At 40.1% G+C, this 13,793-nt stretch overlaps 1 protein-coding gene across 9 annotated transcripts in view; it reads left to right on the top strand.

The window, feature by feature from the left end:
- LOC119019843 (aminopeptidase O (putative)) overlaps positions 1 to 13,793 on the top strand; it is a 76,421-nt gene that overhangs the window by 20,673 nt on the left and 41,955 nt on the right. For all 9 annotated transcript variants that reach the window (XM_037098763.1, XM_037098760.1, XM_037098761.1 and 6 more), the window contains 5 exons: positions 1,897 to 2,110; positions 4,070 to 4,176; positions 10,403 to 10,505; positions 10,890 to 10,997; positions 11,568 to 11,611. In XM_037098763.1, the coding sequence (XP_036954658.1) occupies positions 1,897 to 2,110; positions 4,070 to 4,176; positions 10,403 to 10,505; positions 10,890 to 10,997; positions 11,568 to 11,611 (576 nt within the window). The remainder of the gene's footprint in view (positions 1 to 1,896; positions 2,111 to 4,069; positions 4,177 to 10,402; positions 10,506 to 10,889; positions 10,998 to 11,567; positions 11,612 to 13,793) is intronic.

The raw sequence follows: 13,793 nt of genomic DNA, 5'->3' as shown, positions 1-13,793 counted from the left end.
TAAAATCAGCTTGTAAGCATTGTCATCAGCCATGTTTTCAATCATCATAACACAATTTGAAGTATTGCATTAACAATGGCTGATCAAACAGCAATATTTTGAATGTTTTTAACCTTCTTGAAGACTTTTTGCCTTCTCTATAATAGCAAATACACATAATAGGAAAGAGAAAAAACTTTTTCAATCAATTTGTAATGTAAAGCACATTTAATTCAAATGACTTATGAGCTGCTTTCCCCACAAGAGAAGAAGAATAAGCTATTACCTCTTTCTGGATATTACCACAAGATTTATCTCCCAGATTAATTAAATGAAGAGAGGGTGTAATGTCTACAAACTCAACTCATGCCACAGAGTTTTAATGAGACAACATTTTGATCACGCTTGGATCTCTGTCAGGTCAAACTATTTTCAGGTTTCAGTTTTTCATTTTGACCTGATGATGATCCTTGTGGGAAGCAAAACAGTGTCTTTACAGTAAGTGTGCAGGTGTGAGCCTCTCTCATTCATACTACTGCCTGATAGCCTTGCACCTATGTGACGCGTGTATAACCAGCCTCTCCATTCCCAGATTAATGCCCACATTTCCGAGTAGATGGCCGAGGCAACTGGTTTGTTTATCCTTCTTTGAGAATTATTTGCGGTTTGCAAACAACTGGTGTTGTTTCTGGTCCATGACCTTTTCTTCCTCTACTCTGTTGCAGTCACGTGTAACGACATCTATACCAAACTACTCTTCATGTTGCTTATATTTTAATTACAAACTCACATTTGCAAACAATTATATTGGAATTTAGCTGCTGACAGCCGTGTTATTCCCTCTTCAGTTTTGCTCGGCTCAGAGCTTTGATAGGCTGTCATTGGCTGAAAAGCCCAATGAAGATTTTGACTTTGTTGAGTAAGATACATGCACACAGTTGCTGTTGAAGTTAATATCACCTTCTGTGTTTCCAAAACAATTTAAAGCAGTTTTGTTGTGCATTTTATTACCTGTTTATAAAGTGCACAGAGGACACCAGTTGCTATATTCGCAAATACTTCAGATGCATGCAGTCAGTTTTTTATCATGTGTTTAATTTCCTTATCAGACAAGAGCAAGGCAAATCTTAATTAACTTAACTGCTTGATAAATCAGTCACGGGTGTGTAATAAGATGCCTGTAGTTCTAAATATAGTCACAAGCCAAGCTTTGTTTTGCATTCCTTCCTTTTCATCTCATTAGAGAATCTTAGGCTATGGGTCAGGTTTATGATTATATTTTATTTTAAGAATCCTGACATCATCCTGACCTAATCTAGAATTTGAAGCATTTTCTTGAAGTCATGCTCGGAAAAACAAAGTGAAAGAGAAAAAGTAGAGGTTATAAAACTACCCGCAGCTGGGCAAAAACTCCCAAAAATTGCTTTATTTCATTTTTTTTTATACTCATTGTTGGTTTACAATTTTAGTCGAGGGAACATGATGTACTCACGTAATGTTTGCGCAGGGCAGTTGGGTTTGGCACCAACACTTGATGAGTAAGCTGCCCTTTGCTGAACATAATGTAGAGGGTAGATAATAGCAGGGATGGGCAGTCAGTGACTCCCATACTCATTAATGCTCACACGTGTCCAGGCTAAATTTTCTGTAATCATAGGTGTGGAACATTACCTCAGTAGCGCTTTGATCTTTTTTTACTTCTTTTTCTTCTGAACAAACATCTTTTCTCACGCTAACCTCTCTGTATTTCCTCTTTCTTCCTGAACCTCCTTGATTGTAAAAATACTTTTACTCTCCCATCTTCTACTCCCTTTTTAACCTCACTCATTTCTCACTCCTTCCCCCCCCTTTATTATAATTTATTTCTGGTTTTATCCAATTTGTTCATCCTTTATTTCTGTCATTTGTCTTCCCCAGCCCCCATATAATTTTCCTGTCCCAGAGCGTGTTGTATGCTGGGAGTTCTGGCCCTGGGGGGAACAGCCTGTCTCTATGTGGGTCCAGGATGTGCCATGAGATCGCCCACTCCTGGTTTGGCCTGGTTATCGGAGCCAAAGACTGGACTGAGGAATGGATCAGCGAGGGTTTTGCCACCTACCTGGAGGACATTATCTGGGCCCAAGCACAACAAGTACAGTTTTTGCTGCCAGATGATTTTATTTGACTGCAGCTATTTCACAAAAGTAACTTAAAGGGCACCTATTATGCTTTTAGTTTTTTTTTACTGGTTCTCCGGTGTGTTTTAAATGTTCTAGTGCATGTGGAAGATCTTGACAGTTAAGAAGGTCAAAGTCTGCACCAACAGAAGCTCCTCTCTCCCACAGAAACACTGCTCCTAAAACACCTCGTCAGTACCCCTGGCTTAAATTACAGGAATTCGTCAGATCACACTACATCACCATGTCATGTATTTGATAATTTAAGTACAGCTAATCTGTTGTTGTTAGCATTGCTAGATCAGGCCAGTGTGAGCTGACCAATCAGAGGAGACTCGCTGTTCTCAAGTGGAGGGCCTTAATGAGACAGGCGCTAAAACAGAGCGATTCAGACAGAGGGGGAATTCAGCACTGCGGCACGCAACAGAATGAAAGAACTGATGTGTTTTTTGAGCATTAAAGCATGTATACCTCCTCTAGTAGTTACCCAAAATAAAATTAGCATCATATGTCTCCTTTAATGGTCTTTTTAGGTTGTCACCCCAGGTAGACGATGAGCTTTTTGATATATCAGTTTTAAAGGTAAAGGTACACTATTTATTTTTGGGAATGCAATATCAATCAGAGGAGAAAGGTCTTCACTGACTGATTTTTTTTTAATGCCTGAACAGACTGAATAGATAAACTGACCTTAAAGTAAACACAATTTCATAGTCTTTACTTTGTGTATATTTGGCGGACCCTGCCAGCTTTCCTAGAACAGCTTGTTTATTCAGTTATGGAAAACATAAATATGTATGTTTTTTATTATTACCTCATTAATATTGTTGATATTAAAATTCTAAGTTTGAACCTCTTCTCTAAAACTACATAGTGCTCCTTCAACTGTGAAGCCATTCTTTCTCCATCTTGAGGTAGCTACCACTGAGAAAACAGCCTCAATAATCATTAAGTGAATGTCTGTGGGTTTTTATTTTTTTTAGTTTATTTATTTCTCGTCATGATCTAAAAGTAATGCTTTATTTCCAGCACCTTTTATACCATTGGTATGAAAAACACGGTGACATTCCAACTTTCCATTTCCACAATTTATGTGCCAGGACTTCCAGATATTGCTGTTGTGGTTGGAGTGCACGTCAAATAGAATTGGCCATTATATTATTGTCGTAAAAACATACATCAAGCACACAAGGAAATAATTTACAAAGGCACCAATCCAAGTTCCAGTACGAAAAAAAAAGCACAAACAAGAAACAAAAACTACATCTGAAAAATCAGAGGAGGTGGCCAAACTAAACGAAAGGGCAAAGAAGTTCCTGGCACACCACAGAATAAACCATCAACCCCAAAACTTCTAAAATGTATGAGGACAAAGCTCAGAAAAGCTGTAAAAAAGTGCTACCACAAACTAATCCTCCGCAAAAAAGTGAACATTGTGGAGACGTAGATCATACATCAAAGAATTAAGAGACAATGAACTGTGCACTGCTCCAGATGTCATTCTCATTAACTATAGTTACAGGATGAAAGATAAACAAGACAAACAACAGGACAAAGGAAGAGGGTGTAGCATTGGTATGAATCATTTGCTTGCAACACTAACTTCAGTTGTGATCCGGGAGTTGATATGAAGACAGATCTAATCCTCCCCTCATGCTTTCCCACACCATCTGGAGTTACACAAATGTTTTTTTTGTGTCTGCACTGTTTAATCATGTCACCTTTATGATATGAGCTTGGCGCTGAGGAAGTAGATTTCAGCAGTGATGTTATTGCTGCCAAAATCAATAAGACACAGTGACAAGAGATAGTAGGGCAGTGCTGCCTGCTTTTTTTCTGATGAAATCCACAGTATTTAGTTTTTCCTCCTCTGACTCTGACTTTGTTCTACTTTAACCTCACATCTTTGTAACTCTCCATACATCTTCCTCCAGCTCTCCTTGCAAGAGACAGCAGAACAGTCTGACCTGAAAGCACTGCTGAGGTGGAGACGACTCTCTGATGAGCTGAAGAACTCGGAGGAGGTACTTCAAATCCTCAGGTGTGTGTATTTTTTTGTTTTTTGGTTGAGTACATCTTGTTTTAATTATCTTACCGCTGTTGCCACTATGGAGGAAATTGCATGTTGATACTAAGCAACAGCACCTTCAATAAGCTTGATTAAAGCAGAATGTAGTAATAAACATCGGCATGAAATTAACTCGTGCTTACGGCTTGATGACTTCCTCACTGTTCTATCCCTTAGTATGGACGTAGTAATCCGCTAACAGTGCTTGAGATACTCTTCACACACACTTCACATACACTTCTTATGTGATTTACATATCTTAGTGACCCTAAAGACATCCAGATCATTTGCCTATAATTTGCCTTGTTGAAATGTGAAAGGACTATCATTTGAAGTAAATGTGGTCGTGCAGTGACTAAGATGATGATGACAGTGGTGACAATGATGAAGATTTATTTTATTGTCAGGTGTGTCTCTGGTTTGATGGCAACAATTCGTATTCACTTGTGTTGGCCAGCCTTAATTATCATTATGGGCGGCTGATGCACAGAGTTTGTGCAGGGGATGACCAACAATCTATCTATCTGTCTATCTATCTATCTATCTATCTATCTATCTATCTATCTATCTATCTATCTATCTATCTATCTATCTATCTATCTATCTATATATCTATATATATCTCTATATATATATATCTATATATATATATATCTATATCTATATCTATATCTATATATATATATATATATATAAAAATGTTTTATGGGTAACAATAGAAACTTTATGAACGTCATAAGTCCCACTCAACTGCTTCGTTCACGGCATGTTGGTGAAGCCCAGTTACTTAACAGATAAACAAGCAGAGTATTGTCAGAATACGTTAGAATGCATTGATTTAGTATATCGGTACGGCACTTGGTAGAAAAGAAAGTGAAAAAGCATGACTGAACGTACACAACCCTGGAGGGCCCCAACATTGATCATGATGGCAGTTGAAAGGGTTTTGTTCACTAACTTGGTTAGTGAGAAATAAGGTATATCAATCCAATGATTAACTTTTGCAAAGCCAGTCCTAAAACACATTTTACTGTACAAATGATAATCCTAAATCCGAAGCACAAGATGTCTTTTATTCCCTAAAAACGAATCGGAATTTACACTCCAGAAAGTTTAGCCATAGACGAGCACAGGCATAGGACAGAGTGAGGAGGGCAAAATGACTGAATAAGATGCATTTGACTTTCACTAATTGACCGTAGGAGACACAGTCAACCTTTTTAGGTCAAAGTACACCCAGCTTTTGGTAGTGTCTACACGTGTAGACACACACGTGAGCTTGAGGTATATGCATTCCAGGGATACAGGTGTGGCAGGTGTGTCGAGTATATCCAGGTGTACTGTACTGTCATGTTTTTGAGAAGGTCTTCACACGAGCACGCACAAACACACAAACTCTTCATCTGATCCTGACAATGTGGGACCCACACCCTGTTTGTTTTATCCTCAGTGGAAGCACAGTGTCATCAGGGGATTAGATGTAAACCCCAGCCTGGAGTTAACTGTTTAAGGGCAGGATTGTTAATACTTGTCAGCACTGTGTCTGTTTCATATAGTGGCTCTTCCTTTGAATAAAACTGGAGATGACACCTGTAGCATAGTGTGCTATTGGCATTCACGCTTGTAAGAGACCGTACGGAGCCCGGCAGCAAATCAATGTGTTATTGATTTAATGGCACTTCTGCTTGGCACTAACTTCTAACTATGTCACCTCACTAATAATGTGTTATCATCACACAATGGAAACACTCATGAATTAATAGTATTTAGAACTAAAATCAATGCAGGCTCTCCTGAAGAGTGCAACCTTCAGTATCTGCACTGGTGATTTTACTCTGACTATCCTCATTGTTTTAAACAGTTTCAGTGCTTCAAGGGTGGCTCTGTTTGGAAATATGTTGTTTTGCTGATAACCTTTGCTGGTATATGTTGTGCAATATGGAGGCTTAGCATTGTAGGATTAGTTGTTGTGACACATGGGTATTCCTTGAAACAAGAAGCTGAGTGTGAGTGAAAGGGTTAAACATGCACTTGAGAGCTGTGTGTGTCTAACAGCCTATCAGGGTGTTCCCCTATGAGACAGATGCATGGCTGATTAGGAGGATCAGGGTTTGGTTTCTCTGCACCTGACGGGGTTAAATCAACAACAAAAAAACAACATCTGAAAAATGCAAACAACATATGCACTCACACATGCACAGACATGCACGCCCATATGCAGGGATGCATACATCATTTTTATTGGTTAGGTTACATGGAAACACCTTAGTGTTGAAAAGAGTAAAGTAATTGCTTGTGGCACCCAAAGAAAAGCGTTGTTTAATCCTCATGTCTTGTAGCAATGGAAAAGCATGTTGAGGCGTAAAGGAACCCTGCATGAACCCTGCTCATACACTATCTCATTAGCTTGCATACCACCTGTGAGTTAAGTGCAATAACAATTTTTAATTTTTCAATTTGCCCGTTTGTGCTTTTCTACTGCGATCAGAATTTTGATTTTAGTAAAGCTCAAAGGAGTGTTAGAGATATCCAACTTAAAGATATAATTTGTGATTAATTCAAACGGTAGTTGATGTCTTCTTTTAGCACATGTAGTAACACAGAACAGTACTCTGCAAACCCAGAGAAATCTGTTTGTTAATTGAGGAAACTGAGCATTTCATTTGGTCGCCTATTGCTTTAACTTCCGGGTGAGTAAGAGAGTGAGCGATGAAGTTGACGCATGTGACTAAACATAACGAAATGAAATGCTAAATTATGACCTTTATAATGGAGACAATAGCTCCCATGACCACTTTAAGTTTAAAATGATGAAAAAGTATAACTGTGTGTTGCATTTAGACAAAACCCATCCTGATTTAAATCCACATCATGTAATTTCTGCTGTTAGTGGTCTTTCAATCAAAAGAAACTAAAGATATATTTCCATTTAATTAATAACAAGAGAATCCAACGGCAAAAAGAAAAAGAACAAACAAAATTTAACAAAAGTAAACAGACAAAACAATGGCACCTTCTCGGTTACAGTTATGTGGTGGGCAGTAAGCGCAAGACAAATTAGCACATAGCATATTATAAATGTACCAGACCATCAGTTAATTTACATGATCAGATTGTTCCCTTTAGACCTTTACCCACTAAAGCCTTCCCACTGTTAGTCAACATCATTCTCGACCTTGAGAACAGGATATATGAGACAAGAAATCTCAACTTTCAGCATTTAACCGCATCTCATGGATCTGTGGGAGGGTGACTGTAACCCCATCTCTGTTTAAGGAGGGTCTCTATCATCGTATGTGGCGTCCTTGATCTTTCTCTGGCCAATGACTTTGACCCCGTTGCAGTCGATGCTGTTACTAGTTTTACTCCAGTGTTTATTCTACAGTCTTACATTTAGTCTGTCATTTTCTCTATATGTAGTCTCAAGGTTTTGCACATGGCTGTCATACTATGATACATGTCTTGGTACCGTTCAGATGAAAACTAAAGGGGCATTCGAAGGTCAGAAGTAACTCAGATCTTAGTTTACGCCAAAGTTGGCGATGCCACTTTTTGATGTGGGCTCGGCTGCCAGTAAGTCCGAGTCCTGCTGTGGCTTCACTGTTTAGCATCTCAACTGTGGGCAAACATAGCATGAATAAACACAAGCTGGTTGTCACATTGCACAGAGAAATGTTAGAAAAGACCCCAGTGAAAGGAAAGAAAGCGCAATGGGATGTACCGAGAGATATGCAAAACCAGTGTACACACACCAGACACACACACAAAGGCTAAATGGCAGATTGGCGCTTCCTAAGTTCAGTGGGTCACAATCGACACCCCTTGATCCAGAAGGGGCCCCAGTGGCCAGTGTTTATCAGTCCATTTCAGATGAGTTATATTTAGGGCAGCCTGGGCCAGACGCCATTCTCCCTGCTGATTCACTGGGCTGCTGGGAGTGCTGCTCTACCTTATCCGGTTTCCACAGTCAACCCAGTGTAATTTGTCAGGATATGGCTTGCGGAGCTATAAACCTCTGTGTGTGTGTGTGTGTGTGTGTACGTTTCACATTAAGTTCTGTCACTAATAGCTCCTGATTTCCTCCCGCTCTTTCTCTCTTTCAATCTCAGACACACCCAGGTGTATGTATGGGTGCACACACACGGAGACAAACACCCTCCCTCTGACACACATGGCCTACAAGTCAAGATAAGAGCACCATTTATTCTGCAATACATTGAGCTATTGTGTGATTCTCCAAGGCAGCAGGCAGCGATTCCTCTTAAAGCTGTAGTAAATCATCTCTGACAAAGAGAGCAGGCGAAAGATCGGGGATTTACACATCCATACATCCCGCGTTCTGGACAGTGGGAAGGGTGGAGTTCCTTTGTCTAACACGGCAGTGATGGATCAACTTTTTTCCTCTCCGTGCTGTGCCGCTGGTATCTCTGACGCACGAAACAGACTCATTTTCTCTTCTGGAAATACATGTTCTGTCATTGTTTTTGTCTCTTGCCCCTGTCCCTCTTTTTCTCTGTACTTCTCTGTCTGACACACACTCACACACACATACATACACACACACAATTCTCAAGGGATACAGCACGTCCTGCTGTCTTAAAAAGAGTCTATTTCATCTTATCAGTAGTAACAGACAGACACAGGCTCTACGGGCAGGAGACTGGACAGAGAGCAATTTAAAAAAAATAACTCCATGATAAAAAAACCAAAAGGGGGAAATGTTGTGGCCATGATACAATTTTTTGAAGAAGCTTTGTTTTTTTATTCTATAATGCGGAATTTGGCTGTAACCTTGTTTTTTACAGGCGTATTTTACTGTTAATCAATTTGTCCGCTGACTGGCTCAGAATGTCGATGGGCAGCTTTTATTGTACAGACACTCAGCGTCATTACCAAGATGTTCCAAAATGGATTTCCCCCAATTAGGTCATTGGTATTGTGATTTTTCTTGCGCATAACATTCATATGACATGCACACGTACATCCATCAAGGAGGAGAACGCCCCAATTTGCATGGTGAAAGTCCTTCTAAGAGTGTCCAGTTGAATCTAGAAATTCCAGGAAGCTGATGACTTCCTCCCTCTCAGTCCACTGAGCAAACCAAACATTCCCGTCTATCTCCTGTCCTTGATTTCTCCCACACATCCTCCTCCTCCTCCTCCTCCTCTTCTTCTTGTGCTACTTCACCCCCCTCCTCCCTGCTCCTCCGCTGCTCACCATGCCTGGACAAAGACTCAAATAGATCAAATATTTGACCAACTTGTGGCTCACAACTGAAGCCTCACTCGAGAGATTAAACATTGAGGTTTTACATCACACACGAATCAGAGTGTGAATTTGAATGTGTGATTTTGCGCTACCAGTTCATGTGTCTGTTCGTCTGTGTGTCTGGCCCTGTCATGAAGTGGTCCTGTGGAAAAGTGCTCGCCAGTGATGAAGGGTGTATTGATTGGTAGGCCAGGCGCCTAGCGTATCGACTTGGCAGGAGGGTGATGCTTCAAGGCCTTCCTATTGGCACACTGAGTTAATCTGCTCAGCCTGATCAATAACGGCCAACTGAAACTATCATTGCACAGCATCCCACGTCAGCGCCCTGTTTGTTTGGCTTTTATTGGTTTTATGTGTGTTTGTTTATGTGTTTATGGAGGTTGAAGGGATGATTTGTGTCTGTGTAACAGGGAAAGTGAAAACCTAGAGCGTGCCTCTTCTGTGCCTGCAGACGAGGGGTTGCTTTTCTCTCGAAGTGTTATATGTTCGCTCTATGAGTCATGGGCAGTAAAGTCAGAGCGCTACTCTGTGAGGTCATATAAACAGCATAGCATGCTATTATAAATCTACAGCTTGATTTCCAGCCTGCCTCGGGCAAAGTATGGCAACTTGGCAAAGTGTTCACCATTGAGAGGACTGGCTGAGTGGCTGGATTTAGTGTTGCTGACAGTGTATTCTTGCTCTGGAGAAACTGTGGTTTTCCTGCAACTAAAATGTCTCAAAGAGTGGGATAAAAAAAAAAAAAAAACTCTGCTTAGGTTCTGTAACTCCATCCTGCTCTGTTTTAGCCTTTCTACTCTGCACCTTCCTGTTTATTGCTGGAACTGAACATCTCCCTCTGAGTTTGCCCATTTTCTTCACCTGTCTTAGCTTTGTGTGTTTTTTTTCTCCTTTTTTCATTTGTGTCTCTGTTCTATTTGTTTTTCTGCAGACCTAACATGGAAAACACTGGTCAGGTCAGTGAGTCTGGCTCCTCCACGGTTAAACATGCTCTCAACCCTGACAAAGCCTTCATGCAGGTGCACTACCTCAAGGTGAGATAAATGTGGGAAAAGGAGGATAAAGAAGGAAAGATTGGAAGGAAACTGTTTAAAGAAAAATTCTATAATGTTACTTTAGTTGGCCCACTCATCCAGTTAGATAAAATTGTGCTTAAAAAGCTGCTGAAATATCACTTATAGTGTCATTATTCTATAGCCATTACATTGCGCAATCATCATTTACCCCATGATGATATGTTGAAGCCAAAAAGTTGTCCATTGCAGTTTAAATGTGTGCATTATGAAAATAATATGTTTAATTGACATAATGGCTTATTGCCCACATCCCCATTAATAACTATAGATTTTGCCGCCTGTTTTCTCTCTGTTGTCTTTGATGGATTATGTTGTCTTCATTTGTCTTGTCTTTTTCTCTAGGGTTACTTCCTCCTCAGGTTCCTGGCCAGTCAAGTGGGCGAGCAACAATTTGTCGACTTCTTCAGATTATTTGTGAAGAAATACCACGGACAGCTCATTTTATCTCAGGTGAGGCTCTGGTACAGGAAACTAATTTTTACTCGATTAACTTTAATCTCTTTGTTGACCTGCAGCTTCTCGAGAGGCTGCTAATAAAATCTGAGCTCAGATTTGAACTGTTTTCATATGACCTGTCTCTGAGGCACGGTGTCATTTGCATAAATTAATTGGAGGCTGATGTAAGCTTCATTGCCACCGTGTTACAATAGTTGGAAATGCACTGGGAAGCATTTCAAACAGATGACCTTACATCGTCATGTGTTTATTCTGCCAGTGACATGAAGCTGAGTGATCACACCTGAACGTCTGTCTTGTGTGTGTGCGTGTGTGTGTGCGTGTGTGTGTGTGTGTGTGTGTGTGTGTGTGTGTGTGTGTGTGATATGTTCCACCTGGCTCCTGTTTCTGTGGTGGCAGGCTGAGTCTTCTCACTAAATAATGGACATAACACAAACACTGTTTGACCTTGCACTCTTGACTTAAGAGCAGGTATGCCTTTCTCTTTCTTTCTTTGTTTTTTTTTCTTCCTCCCACACTAAATGTCTCCATTTCTGCTTGTCTTCTCTTGTTCTTTTTGGACAGGATTTCCTCCGATTGCTGCTGATTACCTTTCCCGGCATGGAGAGGTATGTAAGTGCCTATGAATAATGCTCTCAGTGTAATTCATGAATAATGAAAAATATGCCCAGACACATTAAAACCACTTTAATTTGGGCTCAAGTATTGGTAGCCTGGCTTCCAGGTCCAGTCAATTCAAAGATATACTATCCAACGATTTCCCTCTTTGCCTTACAACTTATTTTTGTTTTCGTCTTGTTAGTAGATTTCCTGTCAAGTACATGTGTTGATTTGGCCTCTGTTCTTTGACTAACTTGGTACTGCGGTGGAACATGACCAGCGAAAGCTCCCAACACTAATCCTGTTAAGAGAGCAGTCTCATCCACTCTCATATTAATTGAAGTGTAAAAGGATAACTGCTCCTCCTGCTCCCCTCCTTTCTAATTTTCGCTTTCCCTCCTTGCGCTCGCTTAATCATTCAGTTCTCTATTTCTCCTGATTGCCTCATTAACCTCTTCTTCTGCCTGTCGTTTTTTGTCCCTGCCTGTCTTTCACTTTGTTTCTCACAGCCTTTAACGCTTCTTTCTTACCCCCTCTCCTCGGCATCCTTTTGTCTGCTCTGAAGGTTTTTCCTCCTGCCTTTTCTGTCATGTGGAGTGTGCTGCTGGACTTGCAGAAATTGATTGAATTAAACAGAGGGAGTTGGAGACAGTCAATATTTGGATCTGATGCCTCTTTCAGTAAACAACCCACTAGAAGGGGAAGGCTCAGGATGAGAATAGGCACTCAGTGTTGAGGGTCATAGCTGCTGTGTGTGCAGGGTCATGTATCCTGCCACAGACTAAATGGGGAATTTGCTATTTTTAAGACTAAATATGCAAATGATTACATGCATTAAAAAAAGTCAAACATTGATTTGTGTTAATAAGTCCCCTGTTTTCCAGGCATCTCTATCTAAAAGACAGTATGTTTTCATCTATCACTTTAAAACAAAAATGAAATGAAGTTATGAAGCTTAAAATGAAAATACTGGTAGATACACGTCTTGCCCGCTCTCGTGAGACATAAAGCTGATCTCTATCTTCTATTATGAAATCATATTTGACAGTTCAATGGGTGTATTAACTGTATTAACCATTTGTTTGCCACACAAGAAAACTATGATCACATGATCCCTTGTAAGCCCACTGTATGCTCTTTGACTGTTGATATGGCAGATGTTTAGTCTTTATACATATATTTGACTGTCTATGGATCAACCCCACATGCCAAATGCTAAAATTTCCTTGCAGTGAAGTCACTGATGATGTTTTTAATGTCCAGTGTCTCGTCAAATTGGTGCTTTATGGGGGAGTCATACCTTTTCTAGTACACTGTCGGGTGTAAGGAGTCTTTTATTAGCTTCAATTTACTGAGCTCCCACTCTCCATCTGCCAAAGTTGCCGCCAAGTATTCAATAGGAAATGACACAGTTGGACTTCATCAGTGTGTGGAAGCAAGGAGCACAGACTTGACCTTGCGACAAATACCAGTCTCTTTAAACCATTTTTAGCCACTCTAGCAGCAGTGTGTCGCACTGTCGATCAGCCAGTTCAATATCTCAAGATGAACTGAATGGATGAAATGTTACTCTTATGGTGTGCACAGACTGATTGGTGAGCTCATTGGCTAACATTAGCCTCCAGCTCAAAGTGTTGAAAGGTGGATTAAGTACAATTTTAATGAGGCGAGTTGCACCAAGTTCAGACAATGTAGAGCTGTCAACCTGAGTCCGATGGCCAACACACATAGTTTAAACCCAGTATGGCTCAATTAGTGGTAAAGATCAAGTTTTCATGCTTGTAATGAGCGCTACAGTCAAAGGCAAAGAGTTATTTACACACAGTAGATAATAATGATAATGCTTTACAAAGACATAAAAACTGGGGAAATTAAATATAAATGATAAACGGTATACATACAGTAATACATTAACAAAACCAGTGAGGTAAGAATTACTAAAAAAAAAAAAAAAGAGTGATTCAGAAGATGACAAACTTGTGGCCATCAAACCGTCATGCAGAACTGAAAAATAAATACATATCCAGCATTTGTATTACTCCTCAGTTTCATCTTTGGTTCTGGAGTACATCTAATTTTGATATGACATATTAGAGGTTTATTGATAATAAGAGAGTCTCTGGGTCTTCTACACAGCTTGACAGCTTGCTCCTAAACATGTTTAAGCTATGTAAAGCAGTGTATAAGCAT

The sequence above is a fragment of the Acanthopagrus latus genome, chromosome 5 (assembly GCF_904848185.1).
Source record: "Acanthopagrus latus isolate v.2019 chromosome 5, fAcaLat1.1, whole genome shotgun sequence".
Classification (NCBI taxonomy): domain Eukaryota; kingdom Metazoa; phylum Chordata; class Actinopteri; order Spariformes; family Sparidae; genus Acanthopagrus; species Acanthopagrus latus.
This window is presented reverse-complemented; position numbering and strand designations above follow the sequence as displayed.